General features: G+C 46.8%; 1 protein-coding gene across 1 annotated transcript in view; it reads right to left on the minus strand.

Moving 5' to 3' along the window:
* Positions 1 to 1595: 1595 nt before the first annotated feature.
* TXNDC5 (thioredoxin domain containing 5) overlaps positions 1596 to 25984 on the minus strand; it is a gene marked incomplete at both ends in the record, with an annotated part of 29387 nt that continues 4998 nt past the window's right edge. Inside the window, 8 exons of the mRNA XM_080710643.1 lie at positions 1596 to 1718; positions 3353 to 3482; positions 5117 to 5199; positions 8359 to 8502; positions 9213 to 9299; positions 10609 to 10724; positions 13856 to 13952; positions 18599 to 18704. Coding sequence (XP_080566769.1) covers positions 1596 to 1718; positions 3353 to 3482; positions 5117 to 5199; positions 8359 to 8502; positions 9213 to 9299; positions 10609 to 10724; positions 13856 to 13952; positions 18599 to 18704 — 886 coding nt within the window. The remainder of the gene's footprint in view (positions 1719 to 3352; positions 3483 to 5116; positions 5200 to 8358; positions 8503 to 9212; positions 9300 to 10608; positions 10725 to 13855; positions 13953 to 18598; positions 18705 to 25984) is intronic.

Here is a 25984-nt window from a genome sequence, read left to right on the forward strand (position 1 = left end):
ATCCGTTCTGCTGTAACAATTAAGGAGACACCAGACTTTTTTCTTTTTTTTTTTTAAGAGTTTATTTAGAAAGTATAGTGTAAACAAATTGTACCACTTTGATTTTCTTTTATACAAGACTCATGATGCAAAGCTGAAGCCACTCAGGGTGGCTGGGCTTTTCCAGAAAGTTGGGTTGTTTTTTTTTTTAAAGAACATCTGTGAACCACACATGATTAATAAAGATTTCCTTTAAGGCAGAGGCTGGCTGAGATGCTGCTCTGTTACCTTCTGCCCCAGACAGTAGAAGTGGTCATGTCTCTGAGATTCCTACCCCCGGGGACTTTGTGCCAATGTCAGCGTCACCCTGCAGGGTGAAGGGTGCTGGACACTGTGGTTATTAAGAAAAGTAACCCGATAGCAAAGAACAAACAGATGTCTTAAGGGAACTTAGTCCTACAGAGATTTATTTCCAAGGACGATAGCAAAAATGTTCAATCACCAGGACAGCATGAATTAGAGGGATTTAGCTCAACACCCGCGTGCACCAGGGCCAGCACAGCCCTGCGGACTTCAGTCTTTGGTCTTGAGGTCAGATGAATCCAATTGTCCATACATTAGAAGGTCGACCTCCTTAAAGGTGGACAAAAGACAGGCAGCTCCTAAAAGAACCACTTAGAACAAAATCAGAAACTGCTTCTAGCGGGGGCTCCGGAGCAGAGCTGCAGTGTGTTCCTGGTCCCTGAACACCCAGCCTAGGAAAGCCCTACTGGTCCTGTTGCCTGGCAGGCAGTTACAGCCAGAATCTTTCTATGGGTTTGAAGGACAGTCAGGACCAGCCTGGAGCTTTCCACGCCCACATTTTCTACAGAAGACATCGAATCTTAATGTTCACACAGACACAGGTTTTGTGTTCACCTCAGGCGCTGATGAAATCTTTTGCCCCATATGAAGCAAACAGGAGTACCCTGTGAATATAACAACCGATGAAGCAAATATCAACACATGTAGATGGCCTCAGAAGTGACACTGTGTTCACGGCGGCCAACCTCTCCCCAGGAGAGAAGAACCAAAAAGTCAGAGAGCCTGGTAGTGGCCGCGAAGGTACCTTCCAGAGGGTGTGGGTTTCTGTTTGGAAATCTGCTCCAAGCTGTGGACCAAGCACATCAGTAATTCAATGGTAACCTTCGATCAGCAGAACGTTAACACTGCCACAAGGCCCCCTTCCCAGAACTCGGGGAGTCCACAAAGCTACGCTTTGGGATGAAGCTTTCATCAGAATCACTTGGGAGCAAAAAGAGTCCAGCAACTTGATTTCCCTTGACTATTTTAGTCTCGAAGAAAATCACTTAATTTCATGAAGAGAAGGGTAAAGGGGACAGACGGTCACTGAAAATATTTAGCTTGCCCAGTGTCCATGAGTTACACATTTACTTAGAGGAACTTAATAAAGAGTCTGTAGAGCGTGTTGGCCTAAAAAACACATGAAGAAGATACCGCAAGTTTAGCCCATTCGGCTTCCTGGACGACCACACGTGAAACCTGGACGGCCGCACAGCGCAGCTCGCACGCGCAGGCTGGAGGCAGCCGGCAGGACGGGGGACTCCGCGGCCTCACTACAGCTCGTCTTTAGCCTGGTGCAGGACAAACTGGTGCAAGGACTCGAGCTCTCTCCTTCCGCTGTGCTCGCTCACTTTTCTGCCTCCACGGAAAAGCAACAAAGTGGGGTAGCCTCGGACCTTTCAAAGAGAAAGAACGAGTCTGAAAACCGAGGGGTCCGAATCACACACACAACAATTGCTGCTTCAAATGTATTCCTGTAAGTTGAGGCTGAGAAATTCCACAGCTAATGTTTGAGGCTGGATAGGCCATAAAAGGACCAGACAGCTTCAGAAGGTAAAGCCTTGGGGGCTCCGTTTTCACTTTTCAATTCAAAAGTACATTAAAGACGAGTGTCAAAGGGATGGTTTTAGCCTAAAATAGAACTCTTCATCTTTACTATGCACACGACTGCCTGGGGTCTGATGAAATGCAGCCCTGGACTCAACAGGGCCGGGGGCCTGGGGGCTGCATTGCTGACACGCCGCCAGGTAAGGCCTGGCTCCTCCGTGGAGCTCCTCAACGTGGGATTTCCACTACTACTTGCCCCTTTTAAGAATTTCATGACAAAAAAAGTCTAGTATCTACTAATGACAAGTAAACTGTGCCTGTGTTACATCTATGCTTAATTTAATGAACTCATAAACTTTAGAGGCTCCAACTGTGTTCTAAGAAAATAATACAGGGAGCCAGGCATGGTGGCACACACCTGAAATCCCAGTAGTTGGGAGGCTGAGACAGGAGGATTGCAGGTTTGAGGCCAGCCTCAGTAACTCAGCAAGACCCTTAGCGGGGCTGGCAGGATAGCTCAAAGGTAGAATGTTCCTGGATTCAATCCTGAGTAACACACACACACACACACACACACACACACACACACACACACGGGAAAAAAAAGCAAAGTAATATAGGGGCTAGGGCTATAGTTCAGTGGTAGACTACTTACTTAGCATGCTCCTGGTTTCAATCCCCAGTACCAAAAAAAACCCACAAAATAATAACAATGACAAAAAAATTTTAAAAATATAAATTACAAATCTCCTGGTTATTAGATTATGTGAGCAGCTCAAGATGAAGACAAAAACAAACCCAAGCAAAAGACTGGCTTGTGGCACCATTGTGGTACATACCTGTAATCCTAGTACTTGGGAGGCTGAGAAAGGAGGATTACAGGTTCAAGGTCAGCCTCAGCAACTTAGTAGAAATAGAGACCCTATTTCAAAATAAGAACTAAGAAGGGTTGGGTTTACAGAGATAGAATGCTCCTGAGTTCAATCCCCTGTACCAAAGGAGGAGGAGGAAAAAGAGGAGGAGGAGGAGGAGGAGGAGGAGGTCGTCATCCAGGATTCCTTCACTCAGTTGCTATCCTTTAGGTGCTGGGTTATGACTGAGAACTGAGCCCTCAGGTGTCTGACGAAGGCTCTGGGCCAGTCAGTCACCTGTTAGTTAACAGGGGCGGCCGTGTGAACCACGCCCTGATTTCAGCACTTGGCATCTCAGTCGTGCACAGCCTTGGTCTCAGACAGCCAGACCTCTCCCGGGCGTGTCTGGTAATCCACATAGGCGGGCAGAGGGAGAAGGCCTTGCCTTTGAGGAACATCTTTGCTTTTCAAAACAAAACAACTTGAAAGGACACAAGCAATGCTTTGTTGGGAGGATGAGGGCACAGTCTTATCTCCATGGAGTCCACTGTGCCAGTGACACTCCATGGGGACCTGCTCCCGATTGCAGGAGTTCCCCAGACCTTGGGGACTGCTTGTCCAAGGGCACCCACCGAGTATTTGCTGCAAATATTCCGCTCGGCAGTGCAGTCTACTTCAGCAATCTTGACTTCTGCCAAACCTGGGAATTCCTTCTTAGAGAGTTCCTCCCAAGTGGGAGCCAGATTCTTACAGTGACCACACCTAGGAAAAGAAGAGCAACAGCCTTGTTGAGTCCTTGAGTCAGGGCCACTCACCTCCAGCTCACATCCAAACCTTGCTTAGTCTATAGGACAGTCGACAACTGCCTAGAAATGTACAGACAGCCCACTGGGTGTGCATTCCCTCTCCCTCCCCATCCCACACCAGGAGCTCAGATTCAATCAAAGCAGACTTTCAGATAACCCAATAGAAGCGAGCTGGTCTAAAAAGAAGCCTAGATTTTGAGACCACTTCCTTGATACGGCAACTTGAGCTAACTGGCTCATGATTGCACTGTAAACAGAAGGGGATGAACAGCAACAAAGCAGAGTCCACACCATTTCTTAAAACCAGTGACTGCTGAGAACGTGCTGGGTCTGAATGCTTCAGGTCTTAACCCTTCAAAGCTTCAAGGCTTCCTAGATGCTTTAGCGATTTAGAAGACGCCATGATAGGGTCTGAGCCAAACCCTCCCTTCTTCCCCTGAATTTATTCTGACTTTCCTGCCCTCTCCCACTTAGATGTGCTGCTCCCCTCTAGTGAAGGGGGAGTGTTTTTCTTCATTGATCTGTACAACTTTAGTTTTTAAAGATGGAAAAGGTTTTGCAGGCATTACTCCCTAGCATTCTATCTTTACGGGTGGAGGCAACGCGGCTTGTAGGAGCCCCCGCTAGCTCATCCCTGAGTCCCCAAAGTGGGCTAGCTGAGGAACACAGCGCACGCCTTCCCTGGGCACCATCAGCACAGACTCAACGCTCCTGTGCACTCTGCTTGTCCAGAGTTTGCTTCAGTCATGAAGACCAAGTGCCATGCCTGTCTTAGAGCTGAGGATGGAGGTAATCAAAGGTCATGCAGTTACAGCAGTTTGCAGTAAGCCTTGCGACTCACTGTCTTCCCCAGGAATCAGACAAGACTTGGCCTCAAATGCTTTGCACTCCGTTCACACTCTGATCCCCAGGGACCAAGTGGCAGGGAGGGCCGGGTAACTGGGTCACATGTTGAATGGCTCTAACAGAAAGCTGAGCACTACCGAGTTTCTCCACAGCATTCATTACGTGAAAGAAACCGAGGAGAAAGACTCCATCATGTGTTCATTGTTTATTCACCCCCAAAAGCGATCTACTTGGAAACGTACCCAAATGTCACAAAAAGTGTTTTGTATGGCCATCATCAGTCACCTCCATTTTGTAGAATGAGCTTTAAAATAAATTAACCTCACTCTCTATGAATGATTGTGAGCGCCGCTGAACTTCAGCATATTTGGTAAACAAGGACATTAAGGATAACAACATTCACCTGTCTCTTACAACACGACCTACATGCGAATGTGATATCCAAGCAACACTAAGTCTGGAGGGTGAGCTGATGAGTAAAAACACATGCTGTGAAGCTGGGCATAGTAGCCCATGCCTGTAATCCCAGGATTTGGAAGGCTGAGACAGAAGGATCACAGGTTCAAGACCAGCTTCAGCAATTTAGCAAGAGTCTCAGTAACCTAGCAAAACTGTCCCCCCAAAGAAAGACTGGGGTGGGGTTGGGGGTGGAAGGCCCCTGGTTCCAACAAACAAACAAAGCACAATATGCTGTGTCTTAGACACATGAGGACAAAAGAGACTCTGATTAAGCAGCCAACTTACCATGGAGCATAAAACTTGATGAAGGTTATTCCTTCTGCTATGGTGTCATCAAAGTTCTTCTCAGTGAGTGCCAAAACAGTGCCCTTTGGGGAGAAGAAAGCCACAGTTCAAATGTATCACTTGAAGGACAGCAGAGCAGAAATAGGAAATTAGTCATTTCTTTAAAATGCTGTTATGCATGCTCCAAAGTCACACAGAAATGCCTACACAGCTTGCACTGCTCAAGCTACACTCAAGGGCAGCCTACGGCCTCTGAAGGGCAGAGCCTGTGTCAACACAGGCTCCAAGGGCCTGAGCCCAGGAGCTGCTGCAAGGTGGAGGCCAGACATCACAGGACGACTACTCTCTTATAGGAGTCGTGTCAGGTTGTGAACTCTGGGAAGATCCTCCAGTCCCATGTTCTGCCCTTGCACCCAGGCCTGGCCCTGTGCTCTGGCTCCCCGGGCAACCTGAAGCTGCTTGTCAGCTGCCTTTCTCACCAGCCACTGCCCTCTCCCGTCACTCATGTCCATGAACACGCATCTTCTCCTTGTAAGAGAAGGAGTCTTGTTATAACAGCACAGGCAATGGTAAAGTGTTGCACACAGAACAGGCTTCTTCCTACCCAATGTGCTAAGTAAATGTAAAAAATGCGCATCCAAGCTCAGGCAGACAGGGGACTTTCCGGGGAGGCACTCCTTGGCAGCCTGCTCTAAAGCAATTCTATCTCAACAGTTCCTTACAGGCCCTGCTACACCAAACCTACGACAAATCACCCCTAGTCTCGCCGTCAGGAAACACGTCCAGCAAACAGGCCACCGTGCTCTCTGAAAGGCCCACTTAATGGTAGAAAACTGTTTTATAAATACAAATGGTCCTGTGATGAAAGCATCCATGCTATATAATTATACGCACTTTGGGATGGCCTTTATAACCACCATGACACACACGCTCCTCTGAGGTATGTGGTCACAACAACGACAGAATCATTGGTTTATTCCCAAATTCAACTTTTCACTAACTTCCAGGCCATCCCTGGCCTTAGTCCCATTAAGCAATGGGCTGTGGGGCTGAGGAGGAGGTCCCTCTCTAGGGGGAGGAGACAGGTGGCTCTGTTGGTGCTTTCAGTTCCAAACAACTGAGGCTTTTGGGAAGAGACGGCTTCTGCAAATCATGTCCTCTTATGTACAGTTGAGGTCACCAAGGAACAAGGCCTGCTCACTGTTCCTTCCCTTGGCCGCCCGTGTCTCACGGACCCAAGTAAAAACTCGGCATGTTATAAAGCGCAGCTATGAGAACTGAAGTAGCCACGTGCGTACAGTCATTGCTTGGGGTCTGTAAGGGACAGGTCCCCAGTATTCCTCCCCCAGAATACCAAAATCCACATGTCCTCAGGGGCCCTATATAAAGTGATGTAGTACTTGCATAGAACCTACACAGATCTTCCCATGTACTTTAAATCATTCCTAGATCACTCAGAAAACCGAATACAATGTAATTGCTATGTGGATAGTTGTTATATTGATATTTAGGGGGAAATGACAAGAAAAAAAAGCAAAATTTTCTCAACTAGTTTTGCTCAGTTGCTTGAACTATGGATGTGGAGGTCTGACTGCACTCTGCCTGGGAAATATGTTGAGCAGCAGTCCTTAGTAGCTGGGAAACTTTGACACTGATTTCCTCCCTGGGGAACACACACTCCAACTCCCCTCGAATGATCATCTTATTTGTGCCTGTGACTTCAGTGTCTGTTTCTATGTAAAGAGCATGACACATAAATTCATCTACAGCAAACCTGCAGTTGAGGCCCAGCGTCCCGCATTTAACTGTCCACTGGACCTGTTGTTTCACACAGCTCTGGAAATCAACACCTTCGAACCAAACTGGTGCCCTTCCTCCTGCAGTGGTCCTTACCTGTGCTCGGTGCCCTCACCCTCCACATACGCTAGAAATCAGTCACCTGGCACCTTCCTTTCCTCACCTGCCACTCAGGAACCATGCTCACCAGAGCCGGACACTTAAGCCTTCTCCTCCTCTATCCTTGCTCTCATCCCCTTGGCTCAGGGTGTGGTTTCTCCTAGCCTAAAACAACAGTTCATCTCTTTCACACCTGCAGCTGCAGGTCATCTCTCTACAGTTTACGTCTCAAAACCCTCCAGCAATTTAGGATGCAATTTACAACCCCAACGCCAGGCTAGCAGACCAAGTCCTGGCACTCCAGCTCCTACCACACCATGCATCCCTGTGCACCCCTGGCCAGCGCCAGCTCTGGCCTCCCTGAACACAGGGCTGACTCACAGTGGCAGCCCCTGGGCTCTCACATGCCTCCACCCAGCAGCCTTGCCAGCCATCCGGCCTGACCGTGCCGCTGCACCTCTCTTCTCCGTGGCTGGTGTGACTGCCCCATACACTCCCCTCACAGCCCTGACACCTGTTTACACGCGCGCTCATCAACTCCCCTTCAAGACAGGAAAAGGGTCTCATTTGCTTTTGTTTCATAGGACAGTGCCTGAAACATGACAGGGCTTGATAAACACAGAATGAACAGATCTTAACCCTGACGCCATCTGAAGGAACGAAGACGGCACCCGGGTACATCAGAGGCTGCTGAAACAAAGTGCTCCACAGCGCTGGCCTCAACCCACGGCTGACCGGCATCTCAGGGCCTTTGCACAGGGTCACAGCCGAGTGACTGCAGACAGTGCCACAAGTGAACAGGACCAGCAGCCACGATCCCAGAGCTAACACCCCCCAGGACGTCACATGTCACAGGGACCGGCTCACAGAGGGGGACGCCTGGAGGCTCCATGTCAAATGCTGTCTCAGAATCTGTCTCACATCCCACAGGCTTTCCTGGTTTTTCCTTTTTCCTTTTCTTCTTTATATTATTTTTTGCACTATTAAGGACTGAACATGGGGACATTCTACTTATAAGCTGTACCTCAAACCCTTTTTATTTTCTTTCTATTTTAAGAAAGGGTTTCTTTAGGTTGCTGAGGCTGGTCTTGAATCTGCCATCCTCCTGTCTCAGCCTCCTGAGTACTGGAATTACAGGCATGCACCACTACTCCTGGCCACTGGGTTTTTAAAAGGCAAACTTTTGTTTATCTTTTAAAGCATGTAAAAGTAGAGGGATAAAGTATTTCTTGAGAAGACACCCACAGCCAACTCCTCTACAACATTGGAGGGAGATGCCCCCATAGGCAGGCAGCCGGCCAGCCATGGAGCATCTCTGGCACCCCGACAACAGGACAGGTACCCACCTTGTCGCCTGTGGGCTCAGCAGCCATCACTGGGGCCTCCGAGGGCTCCACAACCTCTGGAGTTCTGGTGTCTGGACCCCGCAGCTGAGACTCCACATAGTCCTTCAGAGACTCCAAGTCCCGCTTTCCCTTGTACTGATCCACCTGTGGAGACACAGGCCACAGGGAGATGCTTCTGTGTCCCTCACCACCCGCCCTACTTGTCACACCGGACTTCCACTGGGAACCTCAGACGTGACCACGCAGGCTGTGTGCTACCAGCCTGCCCCACCCAGGTGGGAAGGAGAGACGATGCCCTAGTCTTGGCTACAGTGACACTACAGTCCTCCTGTGGTTATACATCAAAGCCTGGGGTGGAGGCCGGCCAGTAAGTTACCATGCCAGGGAATTCCAAAGAGCCATGGACCAGGCATGGATGGGTGGGGGCCCTGCCAAGAGTGAGTGCTAAACTGGCTTGAAGGTCTGCGAGGTTTGTGTTCATGACCCTGTGCTTGCACGTCAGGATCATTCTAATGGTAAGTTGAGCCACTAAAATGCTTCAGAATAAGCCGGGTGTGGTGGTGCACACTTGTAATCCCAGCATTCAGGAGGCAGAGACCGGAGGATCGCGGTTCACGGACAGCCTCAGCTACTTAGTGAGGCCCTTCACAATTCAGTGAGACCCTGTTTAGGGAAAAAAAGACTAAACTGCTTCAGAATAGCATAACAAAGGGGATTTTTCTTAACTACCTAGATCTTATTAATAGGAAGACACTTGTTCCGCCATGTGTCCTTCTATTGCGGTGCCCCAGCGGCTGAGCAGCCATTCTCCGCGCTCTTTACACTACCCACCAACTCAGCCCTTGGCCACGTACCTTCTTGCCATCTCGGAACCAGAGCAGAGTTGGGTAGCCACGGACCTGGTTTTCTGAGCAGAGTCCATAGTGCTGTGTACAATCAACCTAAAAAAATCAAGCAAGGAGAGCTCTCAGTCAGTCCTCATTGCCTTCCTGCTAAATTATTGGATGCTTTGTACTTAAAAACAAAAATCCTTTTTTTTTTTTAAATCCAGGTTCTATAGCAAGCCACAGTTTTTAGAGACTTTTTCTAGAAGCTACCCCAAAATTCAGTAGAGCTGCTGGGCGTGGTGGCACACACCCCTAATCCCAGTACGTGAGAAGCTGAGATAGGAGGATGGTAAGTTGGAGGACAATCTCAGCAATTAATAAGACTGTGACCTCAGCAACTTAGAGACCCTGTTTCCAAATAAAAAAATACAAAAAAATACAAAAAAATACAAAAAGCTGGCTTGAAGGTAAAATGTCCCAAAGTTCAATTCTCAGTATTAAAAGAAAAAAAAAATGTACTTAACAGGCAAAGGTGAAAAATCTATTTAGTTTATGATGATGATTACTACTCCCTAAGAATTTGCTCCATAGCAAGCGTCATCCTAAGCAGTGTATTTTCATTTCACAATCACACAGAGTGGGGCTCGTCTAGATGAGGCGTGAGGGCTCACCTGAGATCGCCAGGCAGGCTTATCCAACTCCCCCTGAATGCTGTTTTTGACCATCTCACTGTCCTAGGCTGTCATCCTCTCAACCATCCTACCTACATGTGGAGCGCTACTTCTTTGTACAAATGAACCCAGGGCAAAGTACAAAAATCAGACTGTTACAAAAGGAAATCCATGCAGGATGCCTGGTGGGTGCCAGAGGGTGGATAAGATTAAAAGTGCTTGATGGCCCAGGAGCCGCTCTGGATCGATCCAGAATATCCAGTTACAGAAGTTGTTAGACATCACTTCTGGCTTCTCTCTGTAAGCGGGAACAGTTGGAAGGAGTCCCGGGCAGCCATACAAACTGGAGCTCACCATGGAGGAAGGTCTCTGGAGCTTGTAAGAGCACAGAGTGGCAGGCCCTTTCAGAAAGAGCTCTTGGGTGCGCTCCAAGGACATCCAGTGAGCGTTCTACAAGCCTTTACCCCGTATCTTTGCAGAACGGGCTCCTGGGCTGCCAATTCAGAATTGGCCATCTCTTCAAAATAAACAAAGCGGCCAAGGCCATAATTTATCTCTAGGCTGTGGAAAAGTCAGCAAACTCGAAGCCGGGCTGCCATCTGCGAAGGTGAAATTAATTATCAAGTGGCACATTAAATGGAATTAATAAATCAAGTTTGTGACTTTACATACAGAAGGAATAATGGGCTACTCTGCTAATTAATCCAGATTGGAGCGGTCTATTTCCAGTTTAATAAGGGGCTTTCACTTACCTTGCCAATCTTGACAGTTTCGGAATGTTCAAGGCCCAGAGCCAGCTGCTCCCAGGTTGGAGCCAAAGCTTTGCAGTGACCACACCACGGAGCAAAAAACTTGATAAAGTGGTCGCCTGTAGTGGAGGGCCAAGGTGGAGAAGGAAGGGGGAAAGAGACACTGTAAAGCGACGTCATACCTAAGCAGAGGTCTCACTGAAGAATCATACTTTTGTTCTCTTGCTTAGCAAATCTCCACTCTGTCTGTATGCCCTAAGTGCTAGAGAGTGACTCTCAGAACGGGCATGGTGGCACCAGTTTGTAATCCCAGGACTTGGGACACTGAGACAGGAGGATTGCAGGTTCAAGGACAGCCTCGAACAATGAAAGCCTCAGAAATGTAGTAAGACCCTGAGCAACTTAGTGAGACCCTGTTTTAAAACTAAAAATAAAGCTGGGCGTGGCGGCGCACGCTTGTAATCCCAGCATTCGGGAGGATGAGACCACAGGATTGCAGTTTGCGGATAACCTCAGCTACTTAGTGAGGCCCTCTGCAACTCAGTGAGACCCGGTTTCAAAATAAAGAATAAAAAATAGGGCAGGGGGTGTAGCTCGGAGGTTGAATGCCCCTGGTTTCCATCCCCAGACCCCCCCCCCCAAAAAAAAAAACAACCTAAAAATACAATAAGGTTGGGGTATAGCTCAGAAGTAAAATGCCCTGGGGTTTAATCCCTAATACCAAAAAAAAAAAGGGGGGGACTCTAGGTCATACATTTGATATCCGTGAGTTCATAACAATACTGAAAATCAAATTTATCATTTTTTGAAGGATAACATTTAAAAAACTGGCAATAAAGAGAAAAAATTGAGCATTTTTGCAGCCTTCTCTATGTACTTCAACACTAACAAAGCAAGTAATAAATGAAGCTGAGTTTCTCTTAAAAACGAGGAAGGAGAAGCCTGAATGAGATCAGCAGCTGATGATGAAGATGAATGGGGGACATGGGCAGTGGCTGTGGGCATCTGCTGCCACCAGCGGCCGTGAGGTCCTTCCTCACCCTGAAAACATCAAACTGTGTCCCTAGATCCAGCTACCAATTGACAGGAAACACAGCCATCGGGGAAACGTGTAAACCCACCATGAGGACTCAACTGGCCCAGCCCAGACTGTGGGGTACTCTACGAGCCAACCAGTATGTGTTCAGCAAATACAGCGCAAGAAAGAAAGAGATGCTGGGGACATGCAGGGCAAGGGAGCGCTGACAGAGATGTCCGCAGCGGCTCCTTCGCGTACAATGGTGCATCCTGACAAATCCACTGTATGTCAAAACTGCGTGAAGATCTATGTAAGCTCAACAGAAAGTTTAAAGAACTCATTAAATAGAGAGCCATAAATCAGGGACTATATAAAAATGGCCACGTTGGCTCAGGGGTGCAGCTCAGTGGTAGAGCACTTGCCTAGCATGAGCAAGGCCCTGGGTTCCAGCCCAGCACTGCCAAAAAAAAGTCCAAATTAAACTATAGTTCTTAAGAATGTACATTTCACTGATGAAACCATAAAGAAAACGAGTAGTTTCTACAGAAGTTAGGCAAGTGCCTCTTTGGGGTAGGGAGGAAGGATGGACCATGATTTGAGGCTGGCAGTGTGATTTCCTGAACTAGACAGTGGTTACAGGATGCCTGCTTTACAGTTTACTAAGCCCTACATTTACTTTCTGTATGCATCATACTTTGCTGTAAAATAAAGTTTAAAAAACATCACCCTCTTGGCTAGATTTAATTAAAAAAAAAAACCCATAGCATAATTTTTGGATAGCCAAGCTTTTTCTCCAGGCTGTTCTTTGATGCCAGGTGGATACCAACCTGAAATCGGGCTGTGGCTAGAAAGGGAAGCAGCCAGTGGATGCTGGCGGGTGGCCTGGCCTCCAGGCTGTGGCACCACCACAGCAAGGAGCAGTGTGAGGATGGTGAAACACCCCATTTACAACTGAGCAACTGAGCCATGAGGTGGAACCATGTCTATGCAGACAGGTGGACTGCCAACCCTGCGCTGTGAGGTAGGGATGGGAGCTCCAGGAACCCAACCAGGGAACTGAGGGAAACCAGCAAGGACAAGATTTCCTAAGTCAATCTTATCCCAAAGGGAATCTTGCACAGGAGAAAACGAGCCAAGACTGCACTGAGAGAGTGCTAGTGCAACTTTAAATAACAACTTCTGAAAGAGGGAAAGATGCTGGCTGTAGTGGCACATGCCAATGATCCCAATACTTGGGAGGCCAGATAGGAGGATTGCAGGTTTGAGGCCAGCCTCAGCAACTTATCTGACTGAGGCCCTTAGCAACTTAGCATGATCCAATTTCAAAATAAAAAATAAGAAGGGCTGGGGTGGGGGGGTGTAGCTTAGAGGTAGGATGCCTCTGAGTTTAATCCCCAGTATAAATAAATAAATAAATAAATAAATAAATAAAGTTAGGGGAGGAGACTGAAGGGGTCACAGCAAGGTATTCTAGACAGTGAGCATGGCGGTGGCGGCAGCGTTGTCTGGCTCCCAGCAGGCATGAGCCGCAAGGCCAGACACACCTTACACCCTTTCTCATAGTGGTGCCCCGGCCTTCCAGGGGCGTCTCTCTCCAGGAGCATCTGATAACAGGAGCCATCCGGGGAGCAGTGCGCCTGTGGCTGAGCCCACTTCTCTGAACACATCCATGTGTGAACCAAGAGAGACCCGCGAATTATTCACGTTGGAGCATGTGGGAGATCATTTTGACATTTGAGAGACCATTTCCAAGTTATGAGACGTGGTATAGAAAGACAGTTTAAGTGTAAAGAATGCCTGAGGTGAGGTCATAATGGTCCTACACTCAGTTATTTTAAACAGGTAGGAGAAGTGTTTCTGCCCAAAGTCAACAGCACATGATTTACATTAATAGAGACACTTTCTTATTCAAGGGCGCGCTGTCCCGCTAGTACACAAATCAAGTGTGCTGCTCCTGCTTTGTGAGCTACCTTTCAACGTCGACGGTTTAGGCTGAGGGTTATGTCCGGCTTGTCTACGAGGACAGACAGAAGGAGAGGTAAGGAGAGATGCTAAGAGCAGGTGCATTCAACGATCCTAATGGGAATCCCGAGGAGACCCGCAGTCAGCGCTACCGATGCCGCTCTCTACGAGCCCTGGAGTGGTGAGGACAGTCACAAAACCACACCCCACGGCTCCACGCAGCAGCTTCCTGCCATGAGCGTCCATCCGTGTGTCTGATGCCCACCTTACCTTGTGCGACATGCAGTTCAAAGTTGCTGGCTGAGAGCTCGTACAGCCCCTGCTTGAGTTCAGGGGCTTTAGGGGGTTCGACCTCTGGCTCTGGCGTCTAACAGAAAGAAACAAACGACATCACTGGATTTGTCTGAAGATGCAGGGAGGACAGCAAGGCGGCCTGCCTGTCTACACCTGCAGACGCTCCCCGCACGTAACTCCTTACACCTCCATCTGCTGCCATGCTAAGTGAAGCCAGGACCAAGTGCCTTTGTCCAGGGCCCCAGTGGCAGTTGCTCCCACACCCAATCACACAGACGCAGAAGACTCACTGAAGCACAGGCCTGTCTTCTTTGTAATGTAATCTGAGATTTTATACAGAATGCAAAATAAAGTTCCTAATGGGCTTCCCCTGAAGGGGTAGTGCCCAAAGACACCTATGATAAAGCTTAATTTATAAATTGGTACAGTAAGAGATTATTAACAGCAACTAGTTAAGAAAATAGACCAATCATTGCAATGCTTAATAAGAGTTAGTTAAAACCTACGAATTGAAGCCGGGCGTGGTGGCACACACCTGTAATCCCAGCACTTGGACAGGTGAGACAGGAGGATCGCGCAGATTCAAAGCCAGCCTCAGCAACTTAGTGAGGCTCTCAGCAACTTAGACCCTGTTTCTAAATAAAATATAAAAAATAGGTCTGGGAGTGTAGCCTGGGGGTAGAAAGCTCCTGAGCTCCATCTTCAGTAGCACACACACAAAAAATCTATAAACTGGTTATTTCTGGAATTTTCCATTTAGTATTTTCAGACCAATGGTAACTGAAACCACGGAAAGTGGAAACCTAGATAAAGGGGACCAACTGTTCCTAAGTACCACATTGTGCACAGCTGGATGGTTACCACAGTCCTACACAATTCTAAATTGTTCAGTTTTTGAAGCCAGGTACATCTCTGGCTTCCAACAAAGTAACCTGAACTAGAGTAAAGATTGGTGAATCCCTACGCTGCAGACACCTGGTACAGATCACATGATTCTCCCCTGGCGGCGCATACTTCTATTAAAATAAAAAAAGAATATCCAAGCCAAGTCATAAAGACCTTCAGAGTGCTGACAGCACAGCCAGGCGCAGCGGCACACGCCTGTAATCCTGGTACTTGGGAGGCTGAAACAGGATCACAGGTTCAAGGTGGCACATGCTGACTTAACTCTGTTTCAAATAAAAAATGAAAAGGGCTAGGGGAGTAGCTCAGAGGTAGACTGCCTCTCACTTCAATCCCTAGTACCATGAGGGGAAAAGAAAAAAGAAAAAAAAAAGGTGCTGTCAGCCAAAGTCAAGCAGAGTTGTAATCAGAAAGCACCTTGAAATGTTCTTTTCTGCCACTAGATGCCACAACTTTCAAAGTGCTAAGAAGCCACACAAAAGAATGAGCAAGCAAAGGATGGCGAATGAACGGTGAAGTAAAGCGTCAGCCCTCCTCAGAGGTACGAAGGCCTTTCAGTAGTGGAGTGGCCCTTCAGACGTGGCCCTGCGGGGCACTCCTACATCTGTACACCTCGGCACACACCAGAGCAGCCCTGCATCACGGGAACAGCACAGCGCACCGCAGAAATGGGAGCGTCTTGCCCTCTGGTGGAAGCTGATGTGGCCCTTTTTTGTGTGTGGGTTTGGGGATGGAACCCAGGAGCATTCTATCTACACTCCCTGCCCTATTTTTTATTCTTTATTTTGAAACAGGGTCTTGCTAAGTTGTGGAGGGCCTCACTAAGTAGCTGATGCTGTCCAAGAACTGCGATCCTCTGGTCTCCACCTCCCAAATGCTGGGATTACAAGCGTGACCACCATTCCCGGCTTCTGATGTGGTTCTTAATGAAGCAATCTGGCAACATTCACCAAGAGCCATGAATATGATATTGCTTATTTTTTAGTTTTTAAAAAATTTCGGCTTTGCAATTTTATGTCTGGGAACACATTCTAAAAACATCACTGAAAAGAAGGGGGGGAAGTTCTTTACAAAGATAAACATGTTCCTTACAACATTTCTGATGACAGAATTATGAATAAACTCCATATCCACTGACCAATGAGTCAAACTATGGCGAATCCACATGAGATAGACACTGACTACACAAAATAATGAAGTGAAACATACATATAGGACTGTAACTGTTCTTTAAAAAAGCAGAGGAGCAAGCCAGGCGTGGTGGCACAGGCTTGTAATCCCAGCATTTGGGAAGCTGAGACAGGAGGATAGTGGTTTGAAGATAGTCTCAGCTACTACTTAGTGAGGCCCTCTGCAACTCAGTGAGACCCTGTCTCATAAATCTCACATATACTGGGAGTGGGATGGGATCCGGAGGGAAACATACTAAGTGCCGTGTACACGCATGTGTGAATCATTTTGAATGTCACTGTGATATATAATCACAATGTACCAATGAGAGTATAAAAAAAAACACCTTTGGGTATATATAACAAAAAATAAAACAAATTTTTTTTGTGTTTATACTTGGTCCTCATCTTTAAGACATCTTATTATGTATATAATAAAGATTTTTTTCATATGTATATGTACATGAAAAAATATACATATGAAAAAATATATGATATATACATATGAAAAAATATCTGAAACACTTCTGGCCCCAAGCGTTTCAGGTAAGGGTGACTCAATCTATATAAAATTTGCTTTCGTGAACTTTTCCACAAGAAGGCACATCGTCACTGCCACCGTTTCCAGCAGTCATCTGAGGTCCCTACTGCTCAAAGGCACTAAAACAGAGCTCGGTAAGCGGCTGTGGTCTGAGGTGGCAAGGGCAGATTCCACATGACCATCCCTCTCCTACACCACGGAGCTGGGAAATGGCATTTCTGCTGAGCCCAGCTCACCACACCAGCCTCCCCTAAGGCTGCCACTTCTGCTAAAGGGAAGTTGGCCCAAGGTGTGAAAGCTTTCTAGATAAAATCTTTCTGTTATCTTGACTCTGGCTGCTGATAAAGCCATCATATAAGACAGGCGTTTTGGTGCAGAGCTTATTTTAAAGTGTGGGGTTTTTCTGGAGGCTATTAACTTTTCTTTACAGTTGTTCTTCTCCCATCTAATACTCACCCCCCCCCCCAAAAAAAGAACATTTTCACAAAGGAAACAAAGTAAAGTTTAAATTGATATGAAAGTTACACCTGCTCATTCGGCTTTCTCAACATGGCAAAGATGCAAATTTCCTCTCTAAGAGGTTTGTAGTTTTCCCCGTTACCTAAAATTAGACATGTCTTTAGTCAACCTTATGCTACACCATACACCAACATTCTACCCCACAGTTAGAGAGTTTCAAATGCAAGGTATAGTGGCTTTGAAGAAACAGCCAAGTGTATAATTAGCTGTAGCAGCTACAGAAAATACAGGACAGAGTTGAAATGACACACACGCACCCCCAGGAAAGCGACACCAATGAGCGGCAGGACTCCAAAGTGACTTGTGGGACTACTGGTGACCACCTTCCCATAGTGAATGCCCACCCGACACAATAAGCAGACTACGCTAACTGCTGACGATGAACTTATGTTCAGTGGTTTCAGTGCCCTTGCTAGCTCAGCTGAGACCTGCTGCAAGGGGCAGCTGGTCGTTTCCCAGTCCCACCTACAGCACGGAATGGGCCGTCCAAGACCAACTCAGCCTCTCAGGGCCCGAGCACTTGGCATCCACCAGAAAGCACCTCACACGAGGAGGCACTTAGGTGTGCTCTGTGATCATTAAGTCTAGCAAAATGAAGACTTCCAACACCAGCCAGGCAAGGGGAGGAGTAAACATTTTCTTAGTAAGTAGTATTCTTACACTTTTCTCAAAGTACCCTGCATACAGGGAGGTGGCACAAAAAAAGGATATTAAATAGGAGTATTCAAAAAAGATATTAAATTACATTATCAGCAAAGCCAGTGAGGGCCCTGGGGGCTGAGGATTGAGATGATAAGGGAGACCCACGCTGTGTGTCTGGCTGGTGGAGCAAGGCCAGCCAGGGGACTGTGGTGGAGGACAGCAAAGGTCCTGGGGAGAGTGGGGAGGAAGCAGCAAGCTGGCCTGAGCTGGAGACCCTGCCTGGGCCTGACACCAGGCAGCCCAACACCAATCTCTGAAGCTAAAGAATTGGTATTCACTCATTTCATGGGTGAGTAGCACTGTGGCTATGCTGAATAGCAAAATATGCTTCTTTGTGAGGCTGTGAACTAATATTTGCAAACACTGCCCCTTCGAGACTGACAGCCACATCAAAGGGCAGGCAGGCAGGGGAGACAGACCAGGTAGCAAAATGTAAAACTGGCAGCTCATTAAACAGTTCCTCTTACTTCTGTGCATACTGTGATTTTTTTTTTTTTTTTTTTTTTTGGTGGTACTGGGGGTGGAACCCAGAGGCTTTCTACCTCCGGGCTATACTCCCAGACCTATTCTTTTTTTAATATTTTATTTGGAAACAGGGTCTCACTAAGTTGCTGAGAGCCTAAGTAGCTGAGGCTGGCTTCGAACCTGTGTGATCCACCTGTCTCAGCCTCCCAAGTGCGGGGATTATAAGCGTGCGCCACCACGCCTGGCAATATGTCCATTTTTAAAACAGCCTTTTAAAAAGTTATTCTTTGCTTACGATGAGTTCTAAAAAGTAGTTGCTTTAAAATGGCAGTCTTCTGCACTTCATTTGGCTTCTGCTCAGTTACATATTCCTCAAAAAATGTAGGAAGGAAGAAAGGAAGGGAGGGAGGGGGCACTCACGGCCGGCTCCTCATTCAGTGTCTGCAGCATCCAGTTTTCCAGTGTCTGGAAGTCCCGAGGACCCTGGTACTTCACTGCTTCTTGGCCAGGCTTGAAAAACTTTAGGCTGAAAGAATAACAAAGGATTAGGCAGAGCAGAGTTTAAAGCATTCCAAATCTGCTCTGAGTTGAGAGCACCGTCTTATCAGGGAGCAAATTCACTGCGTGAAAGGAACAGAAAATGAATGGGACGTCCAGGGGCTGCAGCCAGGCACCTCTCTGCCATTCTCTGATAAAGCTTGAAAGGAAAACAAAATCAGGTTCTGGATATAATATATTCACGTAATCCTAAACTTTCCCAAGTTTCTAATGCTATTTAAGGAAAATAAAATTGAGGTGAAAACTTCCAGCCTCTTGCTGTGAACTAAACCCCGTGCTGTGGAGTAGAGTGCTCATGGGTGGAGGTCTCAGGCTCCTGCTGGGTATCTGTTCATCCTTCCCAGGCTAGGTATTCCCTATCCTTTGTTGCTGTGTATGTCTAAATTAGAACTGTAGTAGACATGGCCTCATGTAGCAATAAATGTATTTCCAAGCTACCTTGGCAGGTATTAGACTCTTGCAAACGTCAATATTCAGCTATTGTGAAAATTCCAGATGCTTACTCTAAGTAGGCTCTACCCTGGACATTGGTTGACACGGGCCAGTCACGCACTTCTCGATGGAGAAGCTATCTCTTTGTCTGTATGTGTTGAAGGATGTGGGAGCAGTCCTTTCCTTGGAGAGAAAAAGGCATGGCACTCGCACTTTCTGGCCGGGGATCATCCTGCTAGTAACGGGAGGCATGCTTTAGATGAAACTCCAGAGGCCAGGTATGGTGGTACACACCCGTAACCTAGGACCTGGGGAGTCTCACCACAGCTGGGAAGACAGGAGGGCTGCAGGTTAAAAGACAGCCTCAGCAACTCAGTGAGGCTCTTTGCAACCTGGCAAGACACTGTTTCAAAGGAAAAAAAAAAAATTTTGTAAAGGGCTGAGGCTTAGCTCAGAAGCAGAATGATGCTGGGTTCAATCCCCAGTACCATACACACACACACACACACACACACACACACAGGTGTATGTATGTATGTATAATAGATGAAGCTACACAGAAGATGGCAAGCATGAGGAGGAAAAAATGTAGCTATTATCTATCAGAAAAAAAAATAGACAAGCATCTGTTGGGAGGCCCGCTCCGCTGAGACAGCCCTAACTCTCACGGTATATGTGGATTTTGAGAGTCGATGTGCGAGTGCAGAATCAGATTCATAAGTCAACTTGTGCTAAGCTCAGACCAGACAGCAGGTTTGAAGAGTGCCTTTGTCTGGGAAGCTGTAAGAGGATACCCCTGCTTGGGCGGCTTATAAACAACAGAAATTTATTTCTCACAGTTCTGGAGATGGGAGCGCAAGATCAATGTGCTGGTGGGGAGAGTGTTTATGCGTGCTCTCTGGCTCATCGAGGACACCTACTCCCTGTGTCGTCACATGGCGGGGGAGACCAGTTTTCTGTGGCCTCTTTAATCAGGGCATCATCTCATTCATGTAATGACCTAGTCACTTCCCAAAGGTCCCGTCTCCTAATGCCATCACATTGGAAGTTAGGATTTCAACATATGAATCTCAGTGGACCCACACATTCACTCATAACAAAGAGTCAACTCCCGTTAAGACTGAGAGCCTTAACTAAGCGGGTGTGGTGGCACATTGCTGTAATCTTACTTGGGAGTCCGAGACAGAAGGATTGCAGTCTTGAGGCCAGCCTCAGCAACTTAGTGAGGGCTCAGTAACTTAGTAAGATTGTTTCAAAATAAAAAATAAAGTAAGGCTGGGGGTATGTAGCTCAGAGCTAGAATGCCCCTGGGCTCAATTCTCAGTACTATCAAAAAAAAAAAAAAAAAAGAGGGCCTTAAAATGAAATGAAGAGGGCCTTATAAATGAAGTCTCACAGCTATATGAGAACATCGGTACCTTGGCTAGAACAAGTATTTGAAGTAAAATGGGTATAGTAGCCATACCCAAAACCCAAGATCTTACGACAGTGCTTAGATGAGTTCCCTAAGGGGTTGCCATTGAAAAACAATGCCCCAGCTCCTCAGCACTTCATAAGATGCTCCTCATCTGCGATGGGGTTACGTCCTAATAAACCCATTGTAAGCTGAAAGTATCGAAAGGTGATAATGCATTCAATACACCTGACTTCCCAGCGTCATAGCTTAGCCCAGCCTACCTTAAACAGCCTCAGGACTCGTACATTAACCTACGGTTCAGCGAAATCATCTAACACAAAGCCCAGTTTATAAAGAGTGTTAATGAGCTCAAGTTTTCAAACCTTCAGGTAACTATCTGAATACTATCCTGAAAAATGATATACAGAATGGTCTTATAAGGATGCTTTTATTCTACTGTAAAGTGGAGCCATCATTAAGTCAGGGACCACCTGTACTTTTATTACCACAAAAAGCCAAAATCCAACTAGATTTGGCCCACATATTATGTCTCCAGTGAAGAACATATTAAATTCAACATTATAAGCAACTCATGGTATGCTGTAATGCCTGTTTGCCCCTACCCACCACCAGGGCCTCCTGCAGGTCTGGTGAGGAATGCTTGACCTCAGAAACACAGACACTGTCCACTGTACTTCTCTCCTCTCCTCTCTCTTCTCAGTGCCTCCCCCCACCAAGGAGCAGTTTTCTGGGGCCTCTTTAATAAGGGTACTAGTCTCATTCAGGATGGGAAGCAGGCAGATCTTCAAAATACCAAAAAGAACCAAGGGTTGTCAAACTCATTTCTTATTTTGTTGTTAAGGTTAAAGCCCCAAGCCTGTGATTTTTCCTAATTTGGTACACATTGAGTGAAACAAAAAATATTTAAAAATTTTTTTAATTTCTTTGTTTTTGGATTGAAGGTCTTTCTAACTTGCTCAAGTCTGAGATTCTTCCTGAGTAAGTTCATAGAGTCCAGGGAGAGATTTGGAGCTTCCGCTACAGGCCTTCTGGTTGGTCCGGGGCATCTGACCTCAATTCTCCTGGTTGACAGAGGTGAAGGTGACAAAGACTGGCAGGATGGTACAAGCCCAAAATCTCACCCCTGATTTATCTAGTATTACTAATATTGGGCATTTGTGTCTGCAGATAATTTGTGTATCTTTCAAGGAAACTGCAAAGAATAAAATCCCCACTTAGGTGTCACTCTGGAAAACAGTATGAGAAAAGTTCTCCTACTATAGATGGTGTAAGGGGTTAAAATGTGTCCCCAAAAGAGACATGTTGAAATCTTAAACCCATCCCAACCTCAGAATGTGAGAATGTGAACTTATTTAGAAATAGGATCTCTATGGAGGAGGTCAAGTTAAAATAAGGTCATTAGGGTGGCCCTAATTCAATACGGCAAGTGTTCTTTTAAGAAGGGGAAAGCTGGGCATGGTGGCACACACTTGTAATCCTAGCATTCAGGAGGCTGAGGCAGAAGGATCGAGGTTCAAGGCCAGCCTCAGCTACTACTTAGTGAGGCCCTTTGCAACTCAGTGAGACTCTGTTTCAAAATAAAGAATAAAAAATAGGGCTGGGGGTATAGCTCGGAGGTAGAAAACCCTTGGGTTCCATCCCCAGTACTGAAAAAAATAAAAATAAAAAAAGAAGTAAAAGAAGAAAAAGGGAAAATCTGGAACGTCATGCATAAAAGGAGAAGGCCACATGAAGATAGAAGGTGGCAATGATGTACATGCAAACCAAGGAATACAAACACCCCCCAATGCCCATGTGTTGAAGCTCGTTTCCCAGTGTGATGCTACTGGGAGGTGGGGTCTAGTGGAGGCTTAGGTCACTGGGAGTGCACCGTGAAGGGTGGGGTGGGTCCCCGGCTCCTCCTTTTCCTCTCTCTCCCTGAGTGTCAGGAGATGAGCAGCTTGCTCTACTGCGCTCCCCCATGAGGTGCGACCTCACCACAGGTCCAAAAGCTCCAGGGCTGCTAGGGTTTGCATCTGAAGTGACACCCAGTACCTCGTGTGGAGGCGGGATGTGGCTGCAGGGAATGACTCTCCAGCGGGGCTGCTGCAGTCCCTTGCTTTCTCCCTCTCTCTCTGCTCCTGCCCCCCCCCCCAGCCCTGAGCTCTGCGGTCATGACCCAGCCTAACATGGACTGACACTTCAGGACTGTGAGCAAATAAATCCTTCTTCCACTAAGTTGTGCATTACAGATGTTTGGGTCGTAGCAGTGAAAATGATGACCAAAACAAGGGCCAATGGACCATGGGCTAAAACTTCCAAAGCAAACCTTTTCTCTTTCTAAGTTGAATGTCTCAGCTATTTTGTGACAAGTAACACAAAGCTGACTAACCTACTAGCAAACCATCAGAAGCTAGGAAGAGCAAAAGAAAGACTGCCCTGCCATCTTGAGAGTGGCCTGCCAATTCTTTGATTTTGGAATCGTATCCTGCAGGATGGAGTCAATACATCTGTGTTGTTTTCAGCCACCCAGGTGTGTATTTCCTTGTTACAGCAGCCATAGGAGACTTAAGTAGATGCTATCCCTCCTCAGTCTAGACCCTGCTCAGTTTCCAGACATAATAATACTTCCCTGGCTCAATGAGAAACCCTAAAAACATTTTTCCTGCGCACAGTCAGCCATCCCTAAGGGCTTTGGGAGACCAAACTCACTCCCTCACCCATCTTTTACTCCAGTTAAATGTGTCAGGAGGAGAAGGATGTAAAAGCTCTTATGTTGACACACACTCTAAGCAGGGCATTTACATCCATCACCTTGTTCAGGCCTCACAATGACTCTATGAAATATTTTGTAGAGAAAAGAAAAACTCACACAGGTAAATCTATAAAGGTCTCAATGCAAACATCTGTTGTATATGACACTTTGCCTCCTGCTTTCTGTTAAAAGTTTTTTTAAAAATTAAGCCCTGTTTTCAGGCAACTCTGCAGGCCTGTGATGGGCATAGGGTTCTCTCCCAGACTCCAGTCACCACTTCTTTTCATTCTTTTTAACAAAACAAACAAAACTAGTCCTGGTTAGCCTGGGGAGACCAGACCTGCTAGATAAAAGTGAGGACACAGGACTCAAAATGGGCCTTATTAAGTTCGCGAACAACCTCTATGGAGTAAGTACAGTGGACAGTTCCTTCATCCAGGCCCAGCAGGAAGCCCCATAAAGCATGCATCTCTCGGCCCCACTGTGGTTCCATTTCAGTGTCCCTAAGGTCATGGTTTGAGTGTACAAGTTCAAGGCCAACCTCATGGCCAGAGACCATCAGACTGGACAGGGGCCGCGTAAACCCATCTCCATTGCATTCGCCTCTTTGAAGTAATGGGCTCTGAGCAGGTGAGTTCACCTCCTCCCATTACTCACTGTGTCAAGAGAATATGATGCTCCTGACCCAAGTACAGTTCACTTTAAAGGCAATGCCAGGATGATGAAGCCCACAGCAGTGAGTATCTTTAACTACATATACGTAGTGGGAAAATTTCCCTCTATTAGCCTTATTTGACATGGGCTCAAATTATGGCCCTTAACTGAGCAAGTAGCCACCAAAGACCAGGAGTTAGAGTCCTTCGTGGAAATGCCAAATTTCTAAATGCAGAAAGAATGCTGGCGTAGGCCAAGCATGCTCAGAGTGAGGTTTGTACACACACGATCCCACTGAACTCTCATGTGGACAGGAGGGTGAGATGATCATCTTCACTATCCTACTCAGAGGTTCAGTGACGCAGCCAGAGCCACATGGTGTATAAATGAGACAGCTGGGATTCCAGCTTGGCTTTTACGCTCAAGCCCAGAGTCACTTTTCTACGTTGCCTCTCGGGTTGGGAGATCACCTCTGATTTTATACTTAATCAATGGCCCATATATTACTCAATTAAGTAGTGAATGAAGCCGGGGATACTGGTGCACACTTGTAATTCCAGCATTTGGGAGGCTGAGACCGGAGGATCGCAGTTCGCGAACAGCCTCAGCTACTTAGTGAGGCCCTCTGCAACTCAGTGAGACCCTGTTTCAAAATAAAGAATAAAAAATAGGGCGAGAGGTGTAGCTCAGAGGTTGAATGCCCCTGGATCCCATCCCCAGACCCGCAAAAAAAAAAAAATAAATAAAATAATGAATGAAACAGAACTGACTTCATTACTCAACTGTAACAAACATTAGGAGCTGCAGTGCTGACCATTCCCCTGGGTGGAAATAACACTCCACCTCCTTGGTGAACTGCTCTTCCTCCAACACTTGCCAGGTGGTCTGAATGGTGACACTGTCTTCTATAGGATTCTGCTTCCCCAACCAGTGACTGTTCCCAGAGCAAGTGCTCCAGGCAAGTGAGGCCACCAGTTGTGGGCTCAGGTCCTTCCAAGGGAACAGAGAAATGCTAAACTGCAACTCAGTCACTTAAGGAAAGGCTTAGGAGAAACTCCCAAGTCCCTGAGGCTGAGTGTCAGGGTTTCCCTCACAGCCTTTCACTTCACCCCTCTACTATGGCTTGAATGTCCCCACCCAAACTCATGCTGAAATTTAATCCCCATCGCCAGGTATGACCTTCCTAAGTGGAACCAGGAAGGACCTCTCAGAGGTAACTAGGAGTAGATGGGCTTGTGACAGTGAAGCCCCTGTGACTGTATTAGTAACTTTAGAAGAAGGAAAGAGACCCAAGTAAGCAAGCTGACTCTGTCTTGCCATGAGCTGTCCTGTGCCACCTTGGGGCTCTTCATGTCCTCACTGGCAAGAGAGCCTTCGCCAAGCGTGGCCCGTCAACCTCGAACATTCACAACTGTGAGCTGAATACACCTTGATGTTTATTATATAACTTATTCAGTCTGTCACATTCAGTGATAAGTAAAAGAAAATGGACTAAGATACCACGTTTTGTTTAATAAGCCAGTGTGTTAGTCAGCTTTCCATTAGTGTAACAAATACTTGAGATAATCAGCTTATAAAGACAAACTGCATTTTGGCTCACAGTTTTGGAGGTTTCAGTCCACGAGTCACTTAGATCCCACTGCCTTTGAGCCTGTGATGAGGCAGCACATCATAGTAGCAGCAGGTGGTAGAGCAAACTGCTCACCTCATCATGGCCAGAAAAGCAAAGAGACAGAGAGGGAGAAAGGGTCCCACAATGCCTTTCAAGGGCATTTCCCCAATGACCTCACTGCCTCCCATTAGACCCCACCTCTTCAAGGTTCTGCCCAAAAGCAGCACAATGGAAAGCAAGCCTTTAACCCCTGAGTTTTGGGGAGACATTTATGCAAACCATTGCAGCCAATTAGAATCTGTTTCTTAAAACCAAAACACTACTAACGTTCAAGGGAGAAAGTAGTATCACTTGTTAGGACTGCTGTACTCTGGTTTATTACCCTTCTTTCCAGCAGTA

Source organism: Muscardinus avellanarius, assembly GCF_963383645.1.
Source record: "Muscardinus avellanarius genome assembly, chromosome: 14".
Taxonomy (NCBI): domain Eukaryota; kingdom Metazoa; phylum Chordata; class Mammalia; order Rodentia; family Gliridae; genus Muscardinus; species Muscardinus avellanarius.